Source organism: Carassius gibelio, chromosome B4, assembly GCF_023724105.1.
Source record: "Carassius gibelio isolate Cgi1373 ecotype wild population from Czech Republic chromosome B4, carGib1.2-hapl.c, whole genome shotgun sequence".
NCBI classification, from domain to species: domain Eukaryota; kingdom Metazoa; phylum Chordata; class Actinopteri; order Cypriniformes; family Cyprinidae; genus Carassius; species Carassius gibelio.
Genome location: NC_068399.1, coordinates 18298585 through 18326053, shown reverse-complemented (window position 1 = coordinate 18326053; position 27469 = coordinate 18298585). Strand labels below are relative to the sequence as shown.

Here is a 27469-nt window from a genome sequence, read left to right as displayed (position 1 = left end):
TGGCCCTCTCTACATGCATCAGACACAACGGCAGAAGACTGAACTCACTCGATCTAACGTTCCTACAGAACGGGATGTAGTGGACCACGCGTTGATCTTCTCATGTGGCGTAAAATGGTCAATGTCAGCAATTACTACACAAGACTTGCTAGACCTCTGAGGCTTTTTTTTAGAAGTGTACAGCTGCGATGCAATCCTTGGATCAGTCAACTTGGTGGTTTTTAACTCTCCTGCAAAAGAAACACGAGTCCTACCTTTTTCAGCCGACCGCCTTTGGTCCCCACAAAGGCCAGAGAGTGGTTCTTGTACACGTAGGCGATAACTGATGTCATTTTGTCATTGGATTCGGAGAACAGTGGAATTCCGCGTACCATCTCCGAGACGCCGAGTGGGGCGTTCATATCCAGACCACAGAAGTTGTCATCGATGGTGAGGAGCTAGAAAGGAGAATGATAAATAATGTTTAATTCATCTATTTAGACTAGATCTGCATGAGACTAGTCAACTAATCGGCTCGTTGAGTCACTTCTAGTTTAGCAGAGAAATGCGATGAACATTAGCAAGGATATTTGCTAATAGAGCAAAGCCATTTCTGTTTTCCTTTGACTAGTTTATGATGCAACATACATGTTCACTGGATTATTTGCTAGGCTGCTTCACAGCAGATACATCATTGTCACTTCTTAGCAACAATTCAGCCAGTCATATCTTAAATGGGGTTGTAAGGTTTATCTGATATAACACCAAGTGCATTTATCATTTCAGGTGGAAAAGCATCTTTGAAAAACATCTTTTAAATGTGGCATTTCAGGTGATGCCGTGCGACTTTATGTGACATGTAACATATGGCTGGGAAAGTTGCCCGTGTCAGCCAGAATGGAGTGATTTACAGCTTCTGATATAGAAATAATAATTTGGTAATGCTTCCATATTTCAGTCTGCTGCTAGGGCTTTGGAAACAACGGCATCCATTGAAACAGCTGCACAGACCTCAGGATAAAATGTCAAACAAATCGAAAGCATGATTAATGATGCCCAGGGCTTTGACTCATTGAGGGCATGAAACCATAACACTTCTCAAGCGCTGCCAAATATGATACGCTCACGGCCTTTAATTCATTCATGAGTGTCTCCTCAGGCTCTGATAAGGCCTGCTCAGAAAATAAAGTTTGAATGTTAATTTAACTGATTTATACATATATAAAAAACTCCCAATATCAAAACTGAGTAACTTGCTCCTGAAAGAAAAATCAGCAACATATTCTGTAAACACAGAAAAAAATTAATTTGACACAGATTATGCATAATGCAACATTATAAAACTTAAATAATGTTCTTTTATTTGGTTAAAAGTCAGAAAAACTAACCAGCAACACACACAGATTTGGAATATTTCTGTCAAACCATAGGGGACCAAAAGAAAGAAAGAAAATTTGTTAATCTTATGTATACCTACATGTTTGCATTATAAAAACCTCCACTGTTTGTGTATCATCTATAGTAGTGTGACCTACATGGTGATGTAAGGCACTTTAAAAGATCGAATTTCACTCTGAAAGCATGACCCGTAATTGTCCATCATTACCCAGCCTAACAGGTGTCTCAAACTAAAGCAGTTTAGCATTAATTAGCATTAATATTTCAGTTTTTAATGGCATATACTCTCAATTGGATAATGAAATACGAGACAGCTTGAGCTGCGTTTTGCCCCCAGGCACCAACCCACAGCACAGTCTCCAGTGATGAAGTAGGTGAGGGGCAATCCTGAGTGATCTTCTGGATGTACATTATCACTCACAGACTATTTGTGTACGTACTGATATAATGTGCATACTCCCTTGATGAGAGCTCAATTACATCTGAAGTAGCATTTATCTTGATGACAATGACTCCCAGCTAATGTTGTTTTAAAATGCAGGCCGAGGGACAAAACTATAGAGGACCAACCTAGGAGAGATGCGATCAATCAAGTGACCGGATGGGTCTTTACATCCCATATAGCAAATGTCTATTTGCCAGCGGTCAGGAGATACAAGACCCTTCATTAAGCAAATGGAAAACAGGGACTGTCTCTCTAAAATGGCGGTTTATGAGTGATTGGCCAAATCGATAGCAAACACCGCACTCAATTCTCAGTTCACTCAATACAAGCCGGAATGAAGAATAAATAGAGAAATAAAGGAGAGAGTAGAGAGAGAGCGAGAGAACAGGGAAATGTTCAACGTCATATATGTTTTCCCCCTCTCTCTCTCTCTCTCCGCAGATGTCTGACCTTTAGAAATGTTCTGCTGTCAGCCAAAGCACTGCGTGCCGCTCGGCTCGCCGATGCCAGCCCAGAGTAATGGTGCTCATTTCTAGTGCACGGCTCTTGTTAGAAAGCCGCAGCTACATGAAAGATCGGTTTTCTGCAGTGTTCGTCTTTCTGCAGATGTCTCCTGTCCATATTGGGGGCCATGAATCATCGCGGGTTGTTGAGGCAGCAGCAACCTGCTTTTATGTGCGCACCTGCTTACACACGCAAATAAAAATAAAACTCGACCACAATCGTGGCCTCCAGCACCCTTCATCCTGCTTACATGGGTCAAAATGTGTAAAGGCCCAATGCAGCAGAGTGGTAGCAACAGCTACAAAGACTTGTCACCTCTGAGATTAAGAAAACGGAGCTAAGAATAAACACAATGACAGTCATAGCTGTGACACAGACTAATGCCTTTTGGCATTGTGGATATTTTATCAGAAAGCCCAGGCCTTTGTGTGGCAGGGGACATATGCCTGTGACACACACTTGGGGGGGATGGAGCATGTGTCTCGACGTCTTCTCATTGGCATATGCCACGATATTTCTGGCAAGGTGAACAACATGCCAATCAGACCCTATGTGCTGCAATCTAATGAAATAGGCTTCCTGTCTGTCAGCCTTTCAGGAAGCAAACACGTTTTCATTACCTAGCCACATAAACATGACATTTCCTCTCTCTCCCTATCCCGATGTAAATAACATCTCTCAACACCCCATGCGCGAGAAGGGGACGTCCTGCCTGCCACCCTCCTCGGCTTGTCCATGCGCTCCGTTTCTCTGCCTTTTATACTTTCTTTTCCTCTACCACTGCCTCGCTCGCTCTCGGCACGGAGCGCACGAACAAGCTGCTGCATTATTGGCAATTTCACGCTGCGCGTCTGAAGGTGTAAAGGAGAAGGTGGGGAGGAGAAAGAAAGGAGGCAATGGTTTGATGAGTGCAACTAAAAGCTTCTGGATTGGCACAGGCGCCATTTTTTCATTTGAACTGGTTCCAGAGAATGGGGAAGCAGAATCAGGTCATTCGGACCACTCACTGCCTGGCTACGTCCTGTAACACAAAGGCAGCTCTCTTTCCTAGCGCCGGCGTCTCTGTGTCCCTGAATAGTAAGACAACAAGTGAAATCCAAGCTTTTTCTTTAAAAAAAAAAAAAAAAAAAAGCTTTTTCCAAGTCTTTTTGTCCAAACTGAGCACATAGGGGACTAACCTTGAGCATCTGGCACAAGTAGTAAAAGGAACCCTGGTTGCAGGTCTGGGGCACGAACTACACACTTATTTAGTTCAAAAAACACCTTTTGTATTCCTCACTGTTAGAGGAGAGGGCGCAGTTTTTTTTAATGCACTATTAATAGATCACAGTTTTATCAAAATGCAGTTTATGCAAATAAACCCTGATCAGTGCAGCGAGTGTACATCATTCAGATGATGAATCGGCTCTTCAAGAGCTAATTCTGCACAGTCATATAATTACCCTTTCAGAGTCTTTCCTTTTCATGCTCAAGTAATATCTCACCCAGGGATTGTTGTTAGCAACAAAGACATTATTTCCCACAAATCTCAGCTCCATGTTCGACGTAATTATATCAACACTCAATCAGCACGGAGAACGGCAGTCCTTGTGCTCGCACAATCCTGCGGCATTTAAGAGGTTGTTTTTGTGTCCGTTATGCATTTGATTAGGTGCATTCTCCACTTGCTCTGTCTTAATGGTTTCTATCAGGGTAGAACGATTGATAGACAATCAAGCTGGCTCTCCACAGAGATGAACCTTTCGGGAGAACAGCGTAATAGCACTCTACTAAGGATGCACAAAACCAAAGAAAAATTCCAACTTCGCCTGATTGGTGGGTTGCCTGAATAACTAGCTGACTGTTTTATAAGAAGGTCCACTTTCTTGCAGAGTTAAGCTCACTTGGCTGTAACTTTTTAGTTAAGTTCTGCAGGAGAGTGGATCTTGAGGGCCAGAGTTGTCCACCCTTGATCCTGACAGCAAATGGAGCAATTTAAGACAATTTAAACTCGGACTGTTTTTAACTTGACAAGTAGGGAGGCATGACCATATATCAAAAGATGTCTTTTAATTTATTGAGAGATCTTGAATCATCTTGAACACTGTATTCAGCATTATAACCCTTCCCTGCACTCCATCCTTCTGTACCTATCTTTCACTCACACTTGTCTTTCACACCACTCTTTTAAATTAAAGGCCTCATCATCTCTGTTTCCATCCTGCTGTGGCCTCTACCCAGTGCTGACTCTACTAGAGAACTAGAGAATAAAAAGATGTGAGTGATGAATATCGCACAACTATCTGCACGTAATGACATTAAATGACTTAATGACTGTGAACCCTTTCGGTAAGAAAGAGATTCGGCATGCTTCCGCTTCCATAGCAAAGACCTCCATTTGAAAGCACTTTACTAGTATTATTTGATCCAACATTGGCCTTTTCTGAGCAATATCACTATTTCCTACTGAATCTTCGTGCTTCAAAGAAAATGTCAAAAGATATCAAAATGAGAGTTAAAGATAGAAAAAAACAAACCCTGAAATCGCATCGTATGGCACTACGCTGGCGTAAAGATATACAGTGGAGTTCAACATCTAAATACAGCCACAGGATCGGATTTTCACAGATCTGTGATGGTATCTCAAAAGCAGATGAGTTGTGAAGCCTTCTCACATCTGCTCTACACCTCCTTGAGCTTCTTTAAACATAGATATAACAATAAAAATAAAAATCATCTGCAATACCTACCTGTAGTAAATGGAAACTGTCCAATTTACTTGATTAAAACATTATGCAAAGCACAGGAGACCAATCAGGAAAGAGTCATTTGTTTGATTTTGTTGAGTAAAGCTTTGTGACAAAAAAAAAAAGCATTCAGCAGATGTCAATGATGTCACCGCATACATCATTCTTTGTGGATCAATGAAACCCCTGGGATGTGAAACGTCAGCACTTATGAAGAAAGAGCTTGTGTTCGCATTTGTGTGTTCTTAAGCCATTGTCTGAGGTCGTGTTTTGGATGGATATAAAAAAAATTCATGCATTTATGAGATGCTGAAGGCAGGTTATAATTGCACATTGTGTTTTCCGAGATCTCAACTGTCAGAAGCTACCCAACGGAAAAAAGTGTTTGTATATGTACTTGAGTACACATTCCCACATGTCAACATGCGTGTACATGCATGTGTAGAACTAAATAAGGTTTATGATGGCTCCAACGAATGAGGAAAAGGCAGTAAAATTGACGTACTGCTCAAGAAACATCCAACAAGTTCTAGAGCGCATAACCTTTTCACATCTACATGTAAAGTGAGTTTAGTCTGATTAGGAGATAACGATCTTATGATGGATTATGACCTTTGCTGCAGTAGTTACAATGGGAGATGTAATTACTGAGGCCAATAAACCTGGAGATCGACTTTAATGAATGGAAATGCACTGTGCACAGTGTAAGCGACTGATTAAAACCATGTCACACCGTCCTATAAAGTGGATCTCCCAGAAAGCGTCACCAAAGAGGAAACTTGGCAAGGAACTGGAGCCATATTAATGAAAAATCAAGAGATCTCAGGGGGACTGCAGTGTTTCAGACTGATAAGCTTGCATGTTCTCCAATTCAAAGGTGCACTCATTAATTTTACCTACATTTCACACAAAAATGAGGCACTGCTCGCACAGAAGTCACTTTAAAACCAGCTTTCTGTTGGCCAACAGAGTGATTTTGCATTAAATTTAAACCCATTGCAAAATCTGCATAGAAAAATCTTTCTCCCTAATGCCCTTATTGAGAATAGCACACTTTAGAATAGCAGCATTATCTGAAAACGGTTGCTTTTGTGTAACGCTGCATGACAGTATAAGTCCAACATGACTGCCGGATCAACGCAACACAGTAATTACAAAGCGCACCTTTAATGGTGGGGTGGGGGGGGTATGACTAGCAGTTGGAAACTAACGAGAACTGACAGCCACTTCGATAGAATGAGTTCTAAAAAATCTGTCTAGGAGGGTGAAAAGCGCTAATTATTTGGCAATAATATGTAATGAGCATGCAGAGACTGACAGCTGAAGGAAAAAGCCTATAGCCTGATTTTAATGACTTATAATTGAGATGATTATGAATAATAATGAGACCAATCTTAATTTAAAATGTTCTTATCTCTCTGACCGCAATGTCTCTAAAAGCGAGGATGAGGTTGAGAAAAATGCATAAATTAACCAAAAAAAAAAAAAAAAGATTAGTGTGTGCCGCCCTTGTTTGCTTGAACACCAGGAGACGAGAAGCCTGTATTTACGGTGCCAGACTCATTTTCACACCATTTCTTTCTGCTGACATAGGGAACATGGGGCGCTGGCAGATTATTTTTTATAGGTCAGATGTCAACAAAGAATGATCTGTAGACACCAAGACTTCCACACTGATACATTCATTATGTGTTACTGCCATGCACATTTGTATCATCACAATCACTTTTAAATCATCTTCTCCCTTAATAGGATTTGTAACCGACACAAGATATAAAATCTCAGTATTAACAATAATAATATTATTAAGGAAAACAAACCTGAAGCAAACTGGCACACAAGACACCTTAAAATATTTGGCCTTGCAAAAACAGAACAATAGAATTAACTTGTTTTTGTTCAAAATAAAAAGCATGGCAGGCATCACAAATCAAACCCATACACTTTTAATGCCTTTTGTTGTTCAGGTTTGAACACTCCTCTGTCTGGGTCCAAAGGCACTTGGGAAGTCTGAGAGATGTTTGGCACAACCAAAGCTACAGTAGTCTTGAGCGAGCTTCAGATCTCTGCCTCTGCATTTGGATTCCCCTTCAGTGTCTGATCTTTAAATAGCAGCACACAGCTGCCAGTTGTAACCCTGTGGGAGTAAAGCTGTGAGCATGACTTATCGAACCCTGGACTTGGGATTAAGAGAACACGGGCCTGACTTCAAATCTCATTAATGCACATCTGCATTGGGCAAATAATACGTAAACTGACTATTGGGGGAGAGTGGGGATGATAATATCTATTACAAATAAATATTAGTTTTTTGTACATAACCGAAGTAGAACAAAAATCTAAAATAGTAAGGCATGGGAAATAATTAATAGCTCATGTCACATGTAGTGGGGCATATTTCAAAGAGACACAATGTCTTCTTAATGAGGGTGACAGCATGACCATTGTGTGTGACACGCCACGCCTCTGTGTATGTGCATGTTAGATGACTTCATTAACACCATCTAGAACGATTTAGTCTAAATCTGTTTTAATGAACTGATGAAGATGGGTAGACTGTCTGACGTAGTGAAACGCACACCCTTTCTTTTGTGAGTTTGTGTGTGCACGTCATGTTTGACATTAACAGTGCCCCTTCATACAGCCTGACTGCCCTAATGAGCAGAAGGGCTGCTCATCTGTTCATTAATTGGGAAATAACACACACCAAGAGAGCTTGAAAGCGTCAGCACAGAGTACTGCTGCTTCCTCTGCAAATACAATTTCTTACCATGGTAATAGGGGTGGAACGGTTCTCGGGGAAAAAAATCTAACCGTACGATTCTCCACACAAGGTTAGGCAACGCACTAGGACCACAGTTTAACTTAAATCTTACAAAGCATCTGTAATATGGTTTGCTATAAATAACATAAAACAAACAGGGTTTAGCTGTTTCTGTTAAGGGATGCACATTCTGGCTTCTCAATACATTACTACAGCAACAATAAAAAAATAAAAAAACGTGGACAAACCATTCACTCTTGTACAATGCGAGTGCTGTATGCTGGAATATGAGCAGTCATTTATTCCCTCATCACCCAGGTGCTGATAGCGCGTGCAAACACAGGTGAGACCTGAACAGCACACATTGACATTGATATCGGTGTTTAAGCTAAAATCATGTAAGCTATGGCAGTTTAAACATTTAAGAGCCAGAGGACGTGTGCTCGCACACGCGGTGAGAAGATTTGCGCATATACTCATCCGAAGTGCGCAAACCAGTGCCTCAAAACTCACACAAATATTAACCTCTCATTGAAGTACTGTGTTTAAATGGACAGATTCACACAAAAATAATGTCAAAATGCCTGTCTTGGTTAGTATCCTACAGCAGACATAGCCGGCGGAACATACAGTCTCAGTGGTGCAATTTCTGTTCCTAAAAACTAATATTAGGCCTACCTAAAAAAAAAAAAAAAAAAAAAACACTTGGCGCAAGACAAAGTGAGACACATTGCAACAGCCTCAGATGTCCCTCTAGCAAATTTATGTTAAAAAAGAAAATGTTTTTAAAGAAGAAACACTGGCTAAAATTATAGAATTGCCATAAAAGCAGCAATGAAATTCACACCAAATATTCTCATTGTTGGGTCTCAGCAAGATTAGATCATAGTTCATATATTTTTCTATATTATGTTTGATATACATCTAAAATAATAAAAAAGCTATTCATCCATGTCATCTGCCTGCACATGATACATCACGATGACTGCTAGTAAAGAGCCGAATTTTGGACAGAACTAGAGATATATCTCGTATGAGCCAGGTTTACATTATGCTATGATTTTTCACAGCATAATATCCTTATCGTTTGCAGAGGGCACAGAGAGGATATTAAGATATACATCACTTTCATATCTTCAGCGAAGCTGCATTACTATCATGTCATGTTGATGTAATGTTTGCAGAGGGCTGAATATTGAGAGAATGTTATCTTCACATTCATGAAGAGGGGCTTGCTTGATCTCACTGCGCTTCCCTGCTTACTTAATTAGACTTTCATATCAGAAAGTCAAAAAGCTACGGAGTCACTACCAGGTTTTTTTCCTTCTTTTTTCGTTCTTTCTTGCTTCTTATTTTGTAATGAGTAGATTGTGTGTTTGGTAAGTGATGGCATGCAATATTCTAGCAATATTCCGACTCAGAAGCAGTGAGTTTTTCATGCATTATTGAAAACACAAACCCATCTGAGACCAACAACTGCAATTCTTGTAAAATCACCCGAGTGATGTTATCGAAACATCCATCTCCCCCACTAAGATAGCAAGTTAATGTACTGTTTTCTCACTCCTGTCATTCCCCACTTTTTATCTTGTCAGCATGGTCCCATTGAGTGCAGACTCAGGAATACTACAGCCCAAGAGCGTTTAACTTCAGTAACAAAACCGCCTGGATGATATGTCATTTTTGTTTTGCCCTGGGACGCTTTCAAATGTACTGTATATGTTTGTGGGTGTTTTTCCTGAGACACATGAGTGTCTGAATGCATCCGTCTATGAGCGTGTGCTTTTATTCATAGGTGAGTCAGCGCAATTGTGCCCATGTTTCTTCTGCCTGTGGGTGTTTGGAAGCTGCTTTATACCTAATGTAGTCTGCTCACTGTGAAAGACAACATGAAACAGCATTCACAATGCATTCAATTTCCATAATGGACTGTATATTTAGATGACCCAAGATTCCGTGGCAAGCAAACAGGATGAGGTTCAAGTTTTATCCATTGGGATATAATTGCACCATAAAAAGTGCCCGCACTGTTATGATAATTCTTTCTCCCAACCCACAGTCTTGGTTAAATCTGCAGACATGACAGCTCATTACGTAGAGAAAGTCATAATATTTTAAGCATAAATATTATACCTATTACACTTTATAAATACATAAATATATAACTACATAAACATTAAAAACTATTATAAATCAATATAAAACATTAACGTTAATAATATTTTGTTATCAGCCATGACATTTAACATTACCATTTGAAATAGTCAATATTAATAACATCCATGTAGTCAAAATAAATGAATAGTAAACAATTAATTAAAAATATAAAAATTAACTTTACAAGTGTATTTGGACATCACAGTATAATTTTTTTTTTTAATAAATTAATAGATATTGATGAAAATATTGGTTGATAAATTTAAAACAATATATTTAAATATGTATTGTGCATATATATATATATATATATATATATATATATATATATATATATATATATATATATATATATATATATATATATATATATATATATATATATATATATAAAGTGCATCCCCAATCCATATGAAATAATGTATTCTTCAGAATTACATAAATGAAGAATAATGAAGCTCTGTTGAATCATGCTTAAGAAGCATTTATTAAAGTAAATAGGGGCAAATGTTAATTCCATGTTGTCTTTAATAAGCCTGTGTAATCATGTGTTTGCATATTTCCGTCTTTATATTTGTGTGTGAGATCTAACAGCTCTCGGAAAAGATCATTTAAACAGTAACAGAGCATTTATCAGTCTCATATATAATGTGTTTGAGCTCACTTGTTTTTTTTCTCTTCCCCAATCAAACACTTGCCTGGCTTTTAAATGAGGAGCTAGTAGCCATAGTTACCGGAGGAGGAGACACAGGCCATCCATCTCTCTCTCCTCACTGTGACGCTCTCTCTTTAATTTATGCTGCAGTGGCCATACTGCAGTGCACGCAAAAATGGCACCATTCCTCAACATAACTCCTTTCCTTCCTCCCTCTCTAGCTGTACACTTATCACAAAATCACTCTCTTACAGTCTGCTTCACATTTATTCTTGTGTGTGAGTGCCTGTAAGTGTGTGTCAGTTTCACTTCAACCTCAGTTGAAGCACACATCCTCTCCACATCAGGAAAAACTTAACAAAATTCACACCCTTATTGCAGAATCAGAAGCAAGGTACCTCAAAGGAATGCTATTACTATGGAATCTTTCTTATAAATGCCTGAACTCATTCTATTGCTGTAGAGTTTGACTTGACTCTATTAAACCAACACTAATGTTTCTGAAAGGAGCAAGAATTAACTGGGACTGGTGTTGAGTGGTATGTGTGGTAATAATTCATTTATTCCCTGGCTGGAATTCAATGAAGTGTTATTATAATAATAATTTTATTCTTTGAGTAAGGCAATTTCACATTTCGTGTTTTATTAAAAGGTCTAGAAAAAATGAAATCCCACTGAGTATCGTAGCCTAAAGGAGACGTTGTAAACAAATGATAAACATTGACATTGACATTATTTTGAGGGAATTTCTTGACCAAATGAATTATTTTAATTGAAACCGGCCGTAAGTTGGTGAACCAAATATTAACAATTATGTTGTCACTACTGTGAGAATTAAACTAAGAAAAACACGCCAACATTTTTTACCTGCATTTATACAGATATAGTGATCAGATCTACTGCAGGATAGAATATCATTGTCCTTCTTTAAATATGAGTGTAAAACGCAGATTGAAATTGGAAAGACAAATTCTCCAATTCATTTAGCCCAAACACCCACAGTTTAAAATACAAGCTTTTTGCTTTCAAAACAGTCAGCTTCCAGGGAACCATTAAAAATGTCACTTTATTTCGATACCTTGTCCTGTGTTGTCAAAAGACTTGTTATAAGCACAGCCAGTGGTAATTGATCAAAAGTGGCCTTGTATTGCTAGTGGGCACTACCTCATACGTGTGCCTTTATCAGAACAAAATTAGCTCTACTCTCTGGTAAAGACTTGAATGGACGAGTTTTAGAAACTTCAATTTTTATACAATTTGATGACTAGCCCTGAATGTAATAGCGGTGCTCACATCAATCATTGTGAGTCATAGAGAGTTACTATAGTAACTGTCACAAGTAGAATTATTCCACTAATGGCAGGTAAGCAGACATGTGCTGAATGTACTCACCGCACTACTGCATGGGATGTCTTTCACTTTGAGCCAAGCGAGATCCAAGGTTCCCTCCCCTTTATAGCACGACTGCAACCGGTCCTTAATTCTTTCGTTAATCTCTTTCAGAGTGAACACGCATAGAGCTGACTCCTGAGATGACTCCTTGGGCCTCCTTTTCTGTCCTTTGGAGAACACAGCATAAAGGATGTCATCATCGGGTCCTATGCCCAGCGAACGCGCCAGGATGGTACCTGCTTTGGACAGGTAGGCCGCCTGCAGGAGGCGATACTCAACTCCACCCTTAACGCAACCGAGAGGAACTTCGACGTACGAGTTAAATGCAGTGTCGTCCTTGCAGAGTCGCACCAGTTTGGAAGTGTACACCTGTTCACGACCGGCCGAGGATGACCCAGTCGTTGGGCCTACTCCCATTTCGGGTTGCAATGTGAGAAAATACACAAAATTTCCACTGCTAAACCCATATATGTAATAGATGTCAAAGTCTGGTACCACCGTGAATGTATCTGATGGGATTTTAATCATGGAGGCAACAAACTCATCGTGGAAGACGTAGGCGAACATCCCATCCTCCTCAGAGTTACGGGTGAGCTTACGACTGGATATCGTCGGGAAGTACTCCGGTCTTCCGTCGACAGCTGTGGCCACAAACAGCTTATCAGGCGAGGCATCACCGTAAGACACAATGACCCCAAATACGGCGCCACTCTCGTTGACGCCAGAGAGGTAGTGCTCCTTTTTATGGAAGGGCTCTCCAAGCTTAAAGAGATCATCCAGGCGGAGGAGTTTGCAAATACCCTGGTACAGGCTGCCGCAGGCCAGCAGCCGGTTCTCACGGTAGTCCATGAGCAGCATCTTGTTGACATTGTTGGTCAACGTGAGAGGTTCGCTACAAGGCTGCACTATACGGGGCGGGTAGCAGTTCCGGTTATCCTCATCTGGACCGGTCTGATGTGACACCTGTACTTCCAACCCAGGTGAGAGTTTGTAGATGCGGTTCACTGCACCAAGGTACACATTCCCATTTCTGTGGTCCACCGCAAGATGGTTAAAGGTCCATTCTGGGTATTCCACCCGGAATGTGCTGTATTTCTCATGTACTCTGGATGCCGCTGAAGGCTGTTGTGGCCTCGTAGCCATGAGAGGGACTAGCAGGACAATGATGCAGCAAGAAAAAGTGAAAAGGTTCCATCTCCTGTTGTGGGAAGCCATTGTCCTGTTGCCTTACGGGAAGAGTGTCTCTGTCCACTACTTGTGCTCTGTATCAGTATTCAGGCTTCTTGTGAAGTTGGGAACATTTTGTACCTGAACAGAGAGAAAGAACAGAAGAATGTTAGCATTAAAGATATTAGCATTAGCTTCAACAGCAGCAACTGGATACCACAATCACTGTCTCCTCCACAAAAGATTCTCAGTAAAGAAGAAAGGAAGACAAATGATTAAAGCCACATGACAGTTTTCCTAACATTTTAAAAGCGCAAGAGTAATTAGAGAAAGAGAGGTGGAAAAGGGCACTCTGGGAGCTCACACAGTTGGCATGAATGGATGCCATTCTCAATGGGATAATGCATTTTCCCCAGGAGTTAACAGCTAGGATGGGCACAATTTCTCTGCCTGTGCCCCACCTCACAGCCGGACCTCTGGCTCTCTAATTGATTTTCCCCTCAGTATGCGATTTGCATGCTTTGCCGATTTTCTTCTATCTTTCAAGATAGCACAATTCACCTGCTGACACAGCTGAAGGAGGGGCAGAGCTCACAGTCATGCCTGCAATGTCTGAACAGTGGTGGGACCACAGGGCCAATTAGATGGAATCGCTAATGGCTGCACAAAAGACAAGAGACAAAAAAAAACAGAGTTTGCTTATTATACTTGAGTAAAATAAGCAACTTATGACTCATGCTAAAGGTCTGACCATTAATGCATACAGAGTATGGTATATAAAAGCCATACTTTTTGTTCTAAAGAAAGCTAGTAGTGGTACTCCAGGCCGACACTTAACTGTGGAGGTTCACAGCAGATTTGAAAATCACTGCCTAGCCATTGTAGTGGGCATTAAGACGGTATACAGAGTAAAGGGTATGGACTCCACAGTAATGATTAGCCATTGAAACAGAAAGCAGAGACGCACTAGGGGAGGGAGCGTTAGCACACTCAGAGGCATAGAAGAGTAATAAAGAGTTTGGTATATTTTCCATTCTGTGTGAGAATGGTCCTGCTGCAGCTGTGTTCATGTGCATGGAAGAGAATGGTTTGAAATATAGTAGTGTGTGTAATCTGAGCAGTGGGGGATAATGTTCTCTGATAGAAAAGTCTAGCAAAGAACCACTTCAAAACACTACAGCAGGTATCATTTACCAGCGATTACATTTAAAGTGGGAGAAAACTGAGATGTGAGCCGAGGTAAAAACAAGCATCAGGGAATGGTGGTCTTGTAAAGCTGAATCAAAACAGAAATTATGACCCCTCGGCTCGTTGGTGGGTTCAAACGGCAACCAAAAGATGAATCAACATCCGTCTCATAAAGCAATCACATGTAGAAGCTCTATAATTAAAGCCTTTTTTTTTTTACAAGGACAAAATAGAGACACAATGGGAAACTATATGGGGAGAATACAGAAAATAATGGGATGAGGACTTAAAACTATATCTCCCATAAGAATACTATGGCTCAATGAACCTGTAGCTTATTTTCTAAACATTAGGCTATGGCTCCAAAAACTCTCTGAAATCTTAATGTGCAGGTATCAAACTATTGTAAATATAAGCAGCTTGGTCTGCTAGAATTTTTTTCGGTGCATGGTTGGATGTTAAGCATCCATGCCAATCCATGGTGGTAAAATATTAAACAATGCATCTAGTGCAGGGCTTTAGGATCAGCTACTCTGCAAGGTCATCCAAAAACAGGGGTTTATAAATCTAGCATCTTCCTATAGGTTGCTTTAGGAGATTGCCAGTTGGATTGGATACAGCATCCCCAGTATCTTGAACAGGAAACATGAGTTGACCTCCAGACCGGATATAGGCCTACTCCAACAGTCCAGCATGTTGCCAATGGAAAACCAGTTCTTCTATTTGAAAGCTTGCTTGCAACACACACACAGGCTGGCATATACATGGTCTGGAGACCACATGCTGAGTAGCCACATCAAAGAGTGCTAATGAATTCATGTTTAATACCACACACAAGCAGGATCTCAGTAAATGCGAGGAAACGGCACATTTAAGGTTTAAGCTGTGTGTTTGTTTACTTGATAAATAATTGGATATTCATGCTTCTCATTCCAATTCTTTTTCTTTCTAGGATACAACTGCGACAGTGAAGTCTCACTTGATACAGTTTCTTTTGTGAGTCAAAGGCATTTTTTAAAAGACTGGACAACAGAACTGGAAAAAGCAAGACACAGATATACTGATTTCAGTCCATTATGAGCTACATGTAATAAAAATCTAGACTTCAAAATTTCATAATCATCATTGTAAGTGTATTTGCATTGTTACGCTGCTTTCTGACATCTAATATTGAATCTGCTGGAACAAGCCTATGTTTTCCTGTCCAGGCCATCTCATTCATGGCCTTCTGGCTAAAATGTGCACCAATTGCCAAACACCATACGCTCCACACTGGGCATCAGTATGGCAAACTGAGTTGACACCAGGCTGCTTAAATCCTGGCTTCAAGTTGGGTGGGTGAATACTGGCAGTGGTAGACTCTCCATTTCCATGCTACTTTTTGCATTTAGAGCTGAACTCCAGGCCATCTGAGTGTCAAATGAGGTCAAGTGAAGGTCTCAGAGACCAGTCAGTGGCATTAATTGACATAGATCCAAAAAAACTATGGGAAAAAAATAAGCAACTAAATTCACCTAAGACCAGAGTGTTTGACTGGAGCCTTTCCAGGCTTTGCAAACACTCGACCTTGAATTTCATCAGATGTGTGTGGGAGGGGGTGGGGGGCCAAGGCCATCTGAACAATCCCAAATTTATCCTCCCTGATCTAAGAGCATTATCTCAGAACAGTGCAATTCAACTTTGATTACGGCATGACACAAAATCTCATACTCTGACACCCGTACAGGCAAAATCACGCATACACACAGACGCTTACACACACATCCTCCTGTTCCACTTTCATTAGTACAGCCTGCACTCCTCATCCCTCTATGGACAGATGGAGGGATTCATCCCTGATGTGGGTGTCTAAAGGACGAGATGACAGAAGGATGCTAGGAAGAAAGGGAGTTATGTTTATACACCGAGCACATACAGATAAGGGTTTTTAATTATCTACAGCCCTCCCAGAGGGCTAAGGAGCCCCACCCACCAAAATCTGATGGGACTTTAGGGTGCTCAAAAGAAAGAGAGAGCAACAAAAGGTCACACTCAACAAATAATGTGTAATTCATTTACTCTTCTGTGTCAATAGAAATCAGCTAAAATAATAATATGGAATACCAAATTTTCAATACATTTAATATGGACAAAAATAATTCACAATATATATATATATATATATAGACATACTTCGTGTATGGCACTGGATTACTGCAGTCTTATTAGCTAAAATATGCATAAAAAATTATCCATTGTCAATACTGTAGAGATGTATAAAGCACTTTTCACACAGAAGTCGCTTTCAAACAAAATGTGTTTTTGTTGGTCAGCACAGCACAAGGTCAAAGTGACATCAGCACAAGTGAATTGTCATTTAATTTAGGTCTGTGCAAATAATCTATGTATCGCCTGCATTAATGAACGCAATATTGCATAACTTGTTAGTGAACTATGGCTCGGTGTAGTAAATGGCGCTCCATTTAAAAGCAGGTGATGGAGATGTACTACTAATCACAGAACCGGCTTTACTGACGAGATGCCCATGATAGATCACATTCAATTATTTGCACAGCCCTAATCTGAATTATTGTATTATTTCATTTATCATGAATTATTGGTGTTTGATGTCTGCATGCATCAAACTTGCTCTATTATTTACCGAATTCATCAAAACTAAAGCTCTCCCTGAATCGTGGCATTTCAAAGCAATGGACCGAGACCAAACGCTGGTCAGACAAATCCAGTGGATCTGAGAGACATGTTGACATCTGCCTGTCCTAGCTCTCTCTCCCATTTCCTTCTTTTTATTTCCTCCCTCGCTCTGATCAGAGGAACCGTAATCCTCCACAGCAGCTCTCGGTTCAAACTGACTCTGTCAAATGCTTTCCATCCATCTTCCTCTCCCTCGCTCACACACATACACAAATCACTTCCCTTCGCTTTTGAACACAGATGCATTTTTCCCCTCACACCTTTATCAAACAAGTCAGGGTCTTACTCCAAGATGAAAACGTGTTTGTCAGAGGTGCTTTCTACCTTGAGCGGGCACATGTCTCCTGCAGACCATAAAAAGATACTACGGCCGGCTGTTCTGACTAATACACACACACAGACTCACATGGAAATGATAAACGATCAGATAAAGATACACACTTAATCATGCATAGAAGCACATCAACATAACTTCTCTTACCCACTTGGTCCACCCACTTGCTATCTGTGCTGATGCCCAGTGTCATGGGCGTTGAATGCACTGAATATTATCTCTTCAGATAAAGATGTTTCGATACTGTTGAGAGGCCTATTGAAGAGCTACTGATCCTTATTGTCATTATTATCCTGTTATTAGGTTAGAGTCCAAGCTGCTTCCTGTAGCTGTTGCCATGCCCAGCTCATATATAAACAAATGTCTTATTTGTCACTCGTTATTATGACTTGATGAGGTCTTGTATTCAATTAAATGATGTCTCAGGAAGAAATGTTGAAGGGACAGTTCCTCCAATTCTGTCATGATACACTCTAAACTCTAATGTAGTTTTAAACCTGCATGACTTTCTTCTGTAGAGCACAAAACAATATTTCTCAAAATATCAATTTTATGTACCACAAGAGAGAGTGAAGAAGGGCTTTTTTGGAGAATTTTCCATTTTAACAAGGACTAAAACCATTATGTGTCATTTGAGAGGCTTTAAATCCTCAATTTCTTCATTTAAACATTCATCCAGTGTTCTTCAAATACTGGCCTCACTGATATACTGGTCTATTACAACTCTTTGGAAAAAGTAAACAAGGGGTTTTCAGTTTTCAATGGCTGCTTAACCAACAAATCCTAACCACAAGTGTATCTTTCAAACTCCCGAATGCTCCTAAAAGCCTTTAGACAAGAGAAGCAGAGCTTGTAGACAAATCAGGTCTTTCCTCTTTCACCTGAAGGTCTACTATTCATGAGACTCAACACTTTCCTTACCATTGCCTTTATTCTATTTTCACTTCCACATATAAAATGCGAGCAGCTAAAATCATATCCTTGGTCAGTCACACCACGTTAGAGCTGCACACTGAAACTTTTATGTGCTCTCCTCTGGCTTTTCTATGTTCTTTCTCTGTGCTCAATCTTTGAACTTTTTTTTTCTTGATTAGTTTTCAACGGCATTCATGAAAGGTCACCTCTCAGTGTTTAAGAGGAAGTTTTATTTATGATCCCAATACTTGCTGTGAGACAAATGCACAGTTCAGCACCTTAAATCAAAACGTTAGCCACTTCCACAGCAAATATATTCAGCACACTAGTGTTTTGGAGCAGTGCTGCGGTGCTGCTGAATCTGCAGCGTTACAGCAAAAATATCTAGTTTAGCTGATCTGTAGGTTTATGAATTGCATGTGATACGAGAAAGACTGGCCGATGTGAAATATTGCCTATGCCAATAAACTGGTAAAAAAAAAATACTATATTAGATTTAAATCTATTAAATAAAAATTTGCATAAGTGTAAAAAATGTAATATATTCTCTGCAACTAATGCACAACATACACAAGAAGTGACAGTGCTGACATATAACTGCATACACACACATAGAAACATGCCGTCATAGCATACACACATGTGAGCAGCAGCAGTGAGGGACAGCTGTGATGTGTGTGGTGGGGGTCGATGGGAGGTGTGGATTTGATTTCTCTCCCAGACTGAAGGCTTTTCCCTTCAGCTTTCCTCAAAGCAATCTTGGGGCGTTTCAGAGGCACTGATGCAGGTAATAAATCAGAGATCATAAAAGTTCATTTCCCACACAGCAGAGTCTCTAATACAGTGCTGATGTGTGCTGGGCCAGCCGGAGGTGGGGTCTGACTGTCATCACTGCATGCCACATATCATCAACTAAAAAGAAAGATGGCTAGAGGTTTCAGCTGACTTGAGCTTAGTTTTGTCTTCAATAATGAATGTGACTAGATGGCAACGGCTGGCCCTAGATCAGTAACTGAACAGCTTCCTTGTTTTTCTTTCTATGTAACCATCAGTTTTAGCCCAAAGGCAGATTTCACAGTCAAAGTAAGATGAATAATGATGTATGGAGGGCAGGGATGTAAAAAAATTAAGTCAGATATGGTCTCTGAAAACTACAGCCAACACAGTCCATATTAAGAAAGATGTTGGAGACATTCACGTACATTTTGTAAACAATTAATAGTTAGAGCCATTTCTACAAGATGAACTGGATGTGACCCATCTAGCTCTGGTTTACATACAGTATTAATACTCAATCTCATCCAGTAGTGTTGGATGAACTGGACCTGCAAGATTAACTTCTTAGACATGAATGCCTGATAATCACAAGCTTAGAACTGATTATTATAAACCGTTAAACTGTGTTTTTAATTTGTGTGTGTGGTGGGGGGGTGAAATAATCTTGGGATTGGGGCCTGGATACACACGACTGGTTTCAACACTGGTAATCCAACTTGCACCCTCCCATTCTCCACACACACACACACACACACACACACACACACACACACACACACACACACACACACACACAGGTATATTTTGTAGATCTTCCCTTAAAGTACGTACATAAAATGTGGGAAAGAATCCAACTGGGGCATTGCATCAAGAACAATAACTATATTTGAATCCACACCAACAGACAATGTTCTGTTTATTAATGTGCACTGCAGTTTTGTTGTCTGTGGATGCAATGATTTTATCATTCATAATCTTTAAGTAATTCCATTGATTTCATGCCCCCCTCTCTTTACTATTACAGCTGTGGTGTGGACTTCCCTGCTCTCACAGAATTAGAATGACTATTAAAACTTTAGAGTAAAATGTCTCCTTAAATTTGTCATCCTCTGGGTGAACGGCCCTTAAGACTGGACATAAGCCCTGGCCATAAACAATGAAGTCTCTTCCCTCTTGTTGGCAGTGAGCTAATGAGAGTGGACATACTTTAGGAACATGACCGCCAAATTCTAACACACTTATACAGCAATAAGACCCTGTCAGTAGCTTTTCCATTAAATCTAGCATTCTGAAAGCACATGTGTTCAGATTCAAAGCCTAAAATAAATCACTGACCCATTGAAGTCAATTGAACACACTGGAACAGCTTAGAAACATATTGTAATAGCCAGCGTGGCAAAAGAATCTGTTTTAAAGAATCTGTCAGCTCCGCCTCTGGTCTAAGAGAAAACCCATTTTCTTACAGGCTCACACAAGTGATAAATCACCAGCTCAACATTAACTGTGAGACCAAAGGGAAGCACAGACAGAGGGAGAGAGAATAGAGATGGAAACAGTTTTCCAAAAGGTCACAAGAAAAGCAACTAAAATTGAGTCTCCAGAAAAAACAAACAAAAAAACATTGCGTCTATGTGTATTACTTCTTGGAGCAACACAAGAGATGACTCAAATATCATTAGCAACACAACAGTCCACAAATTCAGCCAGCATAATCAGAAGGCAGCAGAGTTTAAGAACAAGAGGACCATTTTTGCATGCATGGAATTTTATTGGATTCCTCCACCCCATGCAAAACAAATTGATTTACCTTGTATTTCAAGACTGCTTATAAGTAGCGCTGTTGTGATAATTACAGCCGGTTTTTGAGGAATCATGCTGCGAGTCAAGTCGATATCTGCTGCTTATGTCAAGTCTTATGAAGGTATTCAACACAACATTCAGACAACCATAGCTGTTAAATTACTGATAAGAATGAGTTCAAGAAATGACTCGCCCATTTAGAGGCATTTTGGAGGACTAGCATTTAAAGTGTATGAGTCATCAATAAACAGAGTGTGTGCGCACTCTCTCTCCCACTCTCACACACACTCAAAAATGCATTATTCCTTTACTTCCCACTCCAAGGCTCTACGGACCAGACGCATCCATAAAGGCAAAAGCAACACAATGCCACAAAACCACCACCGTGTCTGCACTATGGTTTCCTGGTCAAACTGATGTTCAATAACACCATTCAAGTGCAGATGACAAAGACGTTTGCATGAGCACACACACACAGACCCACAAGCTTATAGCGTGAGTGAAGATGTCACATTGGTAATGGCCTAGAGGCAAACTGTCATGGGTGTCGTATGTATAGATAATGAAGAACGAGAGGCACACAGTAGCTTCTTTGATGAGGGCTAACCGTGATATGCTCACTTCCATCCACATGCGTGTGAGTAGACAGATGAGCTATTGTCCACCGCTGGTAGATTACACACCACTCGAGGGTGTCGCAAGTGGCTACAAAAAAACATATGCAGATGAACCTCATCAATATGCATTTTATACAAAATTAAATGTAAATGCAGTCCATGGTTCCTTGCAGAATCACTAGCTGAACTTTCTGCCAAAACTTTCTCATTGAATGAGCGGCGGGTGCCGCTGCGCCCAGCTTTCTGCGCCTGGCCTGATGCCAGCGCTCTTCTCCTCCTCATCTGTGTGCAAGAGTCAGGACCGGAAGACAGCACTCCATTCTGTTCTCTATTTACCTTCCTCCCTCGCTCTGTTTGTCAGAAACCTTGTTGTAAACACCCAAGGCTGCTTTCGAGTCCTTTCAGCAGGGGCTCCTGTGGTTTGGGATGAAGGAAACATAATCCATTCCTCTTTTCTTTCCCTCTCCGCAGTTGGTCAGGCTGTTTAGTGTGATTTCCTACATGCTAAAACGCGTCACATTTCTTGTGTGAGTGAATCTGAGGGGTCTTTTTGATCATGCATGACCACTCCCCAGAAGCTAAACCATAGTGACACTGGAAAAGTGAAAATAACCTGCGTGTTTACCACATTTACCTTCCTTTTTACTCTAAGCAGATATTCTATCCCACGGCACTGAAGTGACATGAATCGCTCTGACAAGATTCTAATATCACCTTCATTCATGTTAGCTGTGCCAAATAAGACAACTTGTGAAGCGCGTCCAATGAGGGCTTGAAAACGCTTATCTTGAAGGCGCTGGAAGAATGTGGGATGCCAAGGGCATAAAACGCTGGTAGGGAGGATCATGTGACAGCTGCAATTTCTTGTCTGCATCTCTAAAATGTTTGGAAATACTACACAATTTATAATCCTGAAAACAACATGTTGACTCCTTTAAAGGAGGAATAAGGCTTAATACTCAACTCAGCATTCAGTCTCCGATTCCATCCCATGAACCATGTTGATTTATGACAAGTTTGATCATTCCCCCTTGCATTTTATCAATGCTCATGATGCCACTCACTGGCGCCCTCTAGTCCACACTACAGTGGTGATTTGTATGTGTATGTCTGTGTGTGGGGAGGTACATTACGAGGGATAATGGAGCTAAAAAGTCATGTTTCCATGGGAACACTTATAGATGTGTGAGTGGGTGGCTGAGGGACTGAAGCTCACTGATACAACGGAGATGCTTAATGCACAGAACACAGAGAAAGAAACTCACATATGCATTGACAGACTGAATACACAAATGCAACTGCAGACATACACACTGCCAAGCTTCAATGCATCTGTTATATAGTATAGAGTAGACATTCACAACATGGTTGCAGTACGCTGAATGGATTCACCTGTGCCTGCACAAATCAAGACAGTAAAAAAAACATGTTAGTTTGTCTAGTCCGATGCTCACTGTCAAGGGGAATTAAACCCAACCTTGGCAACCCAGAATACATAACGTCAAATGCAGATAAACCACGATCTATCTCTTAGATAAACACTAAACAGACTGAAACCAGAGTCAACAGGAAGTTGAATCACTTCAAAACAGGAATACATTTCACTGTCCTAACAGCAAAGGACAAGTGCATCATTAGAGAATCCTGAAGTTTTCTTAAGTGGATATTAACAGCAAAATGGAAATGTTGCCGACATCCTAAACACAACTGATAAAATAAATAAAAAAAAAAAAAAAAACAGTATGACATCTTGCTTTCAAACAGTATGACATCTTTTTCTCTCTCTTTGCAAGAACAAAAAATCTTGCTTAATCTTGCTGGCACTGACACTACTTTAACTGAGTCTTAAGGTGGATGTTTCAAAAAACGAGTTCACCTACAAAAGGAACAAGATACGTATGCATATCTGCAAGTTTCAAATAATTTCATGCATCTGAAACAAAACTAATCCATTACCTGTCATGCATGGCTTAGCAGAGGCAAATATAAAAGCCAGTATAGAGGGCTGTTTTCCATATAATCCTCCTGACCTAACCCATGGGAAGATCTGCACCAGAAATACTCTGCTCTCTTTCTTTAGGTATATTACTGAAACTACATGGAAAGGTCATATCACAAAGTTCATCATAGCAATGTTACAAATTTTGAACAACAAATTCCTGCTAGTAGCATTCCTGCCACTGCATGGCTTTTGAAAATCTGATCATAAATTAGACAGATCACCAATTTGAAAATCATATGACTCCTTTAAAAAAAAGAAAAAAATTGAAGCAGATATACACTACGACAGATAGCCTGCGGTTTTGTAATGGGATTCACTTGTGCAACAGTGGTGACAGGAAGAGGAGTTTCTCACTGGAGGAAATCACTCTCTCCTCATTATCCACACAGACACATGCACTCACATACTCACTAGCACACACACGCGGTGGGACATGGGGGACGCACAGCAGGAGTCTATTCTGAAGATGTCAGAAGCAGACAGAACTGTCACTTGCAATTCACACATCTACCTACAGACAGTTGCATTCAGTCGCACACAGAACCGCACATGACATGAGCATATGTGCAGATGCATGGACCAATCTACAATAAGAAACTCTCTCTGCATTCCTAACCCAAATATTTACTGCGCAAATAAACTTTGTGCTCTGCCAAGGCACAAAACACTTTCCAGGTACAAGGTTAATTTACTTCCCAAAGAAACACTGCATGTTAAACACACAGGAAAAAAAAAATCAAGGACGCGTGTTTGTTGCTAAGCTAATATAAATAATGGAACGATAAGTCGTAGAAACAGTTATAGTAACCCAGTTACAGCAGAAGGGTTAGGTACATACCACACACACCCAAACACGTTTTCAACAGGCCGGTAGAGGGAAACAGTCAAGCAGAGTCTCATTAAGCACAACAAGATTACAAAAATTGATTTTTCTTCCTTTTAGATTCCTGTTGGCTACTGTGTCTTACCGAGCTGTTCAAATAGCACACATCTTTAATCAAAGCTCATGCAGTTCAAGATCATTTTCCTAAAGTCAACTCATCAAGCTGCTAATTAATTGGGTTATAGGTAAAGATATACACATTCTCACAGTATCCAGAACAGCAAATCTATAAACTCCATTGAAGAGCTAACCAATGTCAGGTCATTGTTCCAGAGAAGCTTTATGGAAAATCAAGATACTTGAGCGATAATATACTTTACATTTGTGACCCGGTACCACAAAACCAGTCATCAGTCATTTTGCAGCCTCAGATTACAGATTTTCAAATAGTTGTATGTCAGACAAATATTCTCCTAACAAATCATACATCAATGGAAAGCTTGTTTATCCAGCTTTCAGATTATGTATAAATCTCAATTTCAAAAAAATGACCCTTATGACTAGTTTTGTGGTCCAGGGACACATTTTGTGTCAATACAAGCAATAAAGCTGTTGAGAAATGCTATATATCGCCATTTGCGAGTATACTGTATGAATGCAGATAAAGTTAAACATACTTGTACATCAAATTTGATGTAAAGAACTCAGCAATAGTAGTTATATTTTGCAACAAAAGTCAAGTAGTTGAGATTTGCTCTACTTTGGCTGTACTTTAGCGTAAAACTGAGATGTTAAAGAAGGATATAATACCTTATTAATTAGAAGATGCCATTATATTGCCATAATTCTCACCATTACTACACCAATTAGATACCATTTCAGAGCAATAACCAAACTCAAATACAGATGCTGTTGTCTTGGACAGCAAAAGCAAAACTAAAACCTGATTGGTTGGCACAGCCAATCAGCAACCTATAAGAACAGAGGGGGCGGCTCTTCTTTGGAAGAGCGGACAGAGAGAGTCATTCACCAGTTCCCAAACCAGTCATTGAGCCTCATGTCAACTGCTCCGAGTTCATACTGAAGAGTGAAAACACACTCTTAAAGTCCAGTGGACTCTCATCCCAACAGCTATATTTCAAATATTTTATTAAGTTTCACTCTCATATCATTAATAATATAATGTTTACGTTCAATGCATTCCGTATTCCATTCTATCTATTCTAAGGTTATCTCTAACTATGGCCAAGAAAAGAAAGATTTTGAAAAATGTCGGCATTATATTCATCCTTGCAGATAGCACTGTGTTTAAGGTCTCTGAAATCTCTCTGGGGGCAGAGAGACAAGCAGACTGTCAGGCGTTCAAGGCTGAGACGCCACTGGAACGCACTGAAATGATTAAGTTTTGTGTTTTATCACAGTCTGATGGTACTTGCCGTTTCTCCTTGAAACTCAGGGGCACTCTGGCTGCATAAGCATGCACGGAGTACTTAACACATTCATCCACACCTACACTTTTAACAAACGGATGAAAAAAAAAAAAAAAGCCATATTGTTGTATGCAAATGCACACACATACTGGCATTCACCTATAGCTTTACGCTATTAAAAAGCAAGTAATAATTGGCCACATGCAGACACAACGTACACTCACAGTACAAAAGCCTTGTTTCTTATCAGCGTCTAAAAAGAACAAATTCCACTCAGTTCACAAAAGCTTAAATACTTCATTAACACAATCTTCATAAATTCATAATTCATAGGCAGAAACCTCCGGATACAGTCAGCGGCTGTGAACACTTGTGAAGTCCCACTATGAATAGAATCCTTACAGAAATACCACTCACCACAAGCGTGTGAACTCCTATGATTACTTTAGATTCCAGTACGTGCCCCACAGACTCACACTCTCAGCCGACAAAAGATGAGTATAACAAAACAGCTCATGTTTAAGTCAACGAAAATTTGCCAATTACACGGCTGGCAAACAGCAGTGATGTGTTACTGAAGATGATGCTCATTTCCACAGCTGTGAGGGCAGAGGACTGGTGACGTGTCCACAGGACAAACTGAACATCAGAAACATGCGTTAGATGTGTCCTCAGCTGATCTATGCTGCATTGAGGCAGCCATAAGGGTTTGCAGATGCGTTGCTTTGAGACACAAAACAATGGCTCAAAAGGAAATGGTCAGCGGCTCCCTCTGAGAACAGGAGTCATGACATTACTGCAGCTGCCCCTGATTTCACATGTAAATTAGGGAAAACTTTTGACCCACCCATAATTGCAATTGTATGTGTAAATAGACAATACCAGTATAAACGATAGATAGATAGATAGATAGATAGATAGATAGATAGATAGATAGATAGATAGATAGATAGATGCGTACCATCATGAACGCTTAAAACGGACCTCTATATTTTGATGACCATGATGAAATGACTGAAAATTACGCACGATAACAGACAACCACTGTGTCAAACTCTCAGTGTCTGAACATAACGGTGTATTAGCCAGTAATTTTCAGGGTAAAATCTCACGTATGCTAGTCGCTCATTCTCCACCCTGCGCCGTCAGGTAAAGCGCGCACGCTGAGAAGAAGCGCTCACGCACGCGGCTCAGAGAGCAAGTTGCGCTCTCTAGTTAACGCTCTCGCGGCACAGCAGCATGCTTGAAACTGGCTCCTTTTGCTGAAGACTGTTAACAGTCCCATGTGCGCTGTTTGTACCGTTTCATCTCTGGCCAGCCATGAAGAATGTTTCCAAAACAGCGCTTTAGCGGAGAAACGTGCGTAAAATGAATATCATGCGAACTGCGTCAGCTCCACTTTGTATTTTAAGTCACGTCTTAAACCTTGTATGATGAGACAAATGGAACAGCATAGCCTAATCTAAACGCGTTAAGTCTCATAAATATAGCTCAGCCAACACTGAAAATTGTGTCATTTAAGCTTACTAAACCTCATGTTGTGCCGAACACAGGCTATGACTTTCTTCCGTGGAACACAAGATATGATGTTAAGGCATAATATTAATGACTGACAGTCCCTTGATCACCATACAGTGAAAGTGAACTGTCCGTATGCACACAACATCTACTATCCAGAAAGTAAAAAAGGTTTGGAACAACA

General features: G+C 40.2%; 1 protein-coding gene across 10 annotated transcripts in view; it reads right to left on the bottom strand.

Moving 5' to 3' along the window:
* plxna4 (plexin A4) overlaps window positions 1–27469 on the bottom strand; it is a 213274-nt gene that overhangs the window by 168262 nt on the left and 17543 nt on the right. For 6 of the 10 annotated variants that reach the window (XM_052554411.1, XM_052554415.1, XM_052554416.1 and 3 more), the window contains 2 exons: window positions 12021–13328; window positions 255–437 (listed from right to left, as the gene is read on the bottom strand). In XM_052554411.1, the coding sequence (XP_052410371.1) occupies window positions 255–437; window positions 12021–13235 (1398 nt within the window). In that variant the 5' untranslated portion in view covers window positions 13236–13328. Of the gene's footprint in view, window positions 1–254; window positions 438–12020; window positions 13329–13748; window positions 13848–26184; window positions 26490–27469 lie in introns of those variants that run through there. The other 4 variants (XM_052554413.1, XM_052554418.1, XM_052554419.1 and 1 more) reach the window with 2 other exon arrangements.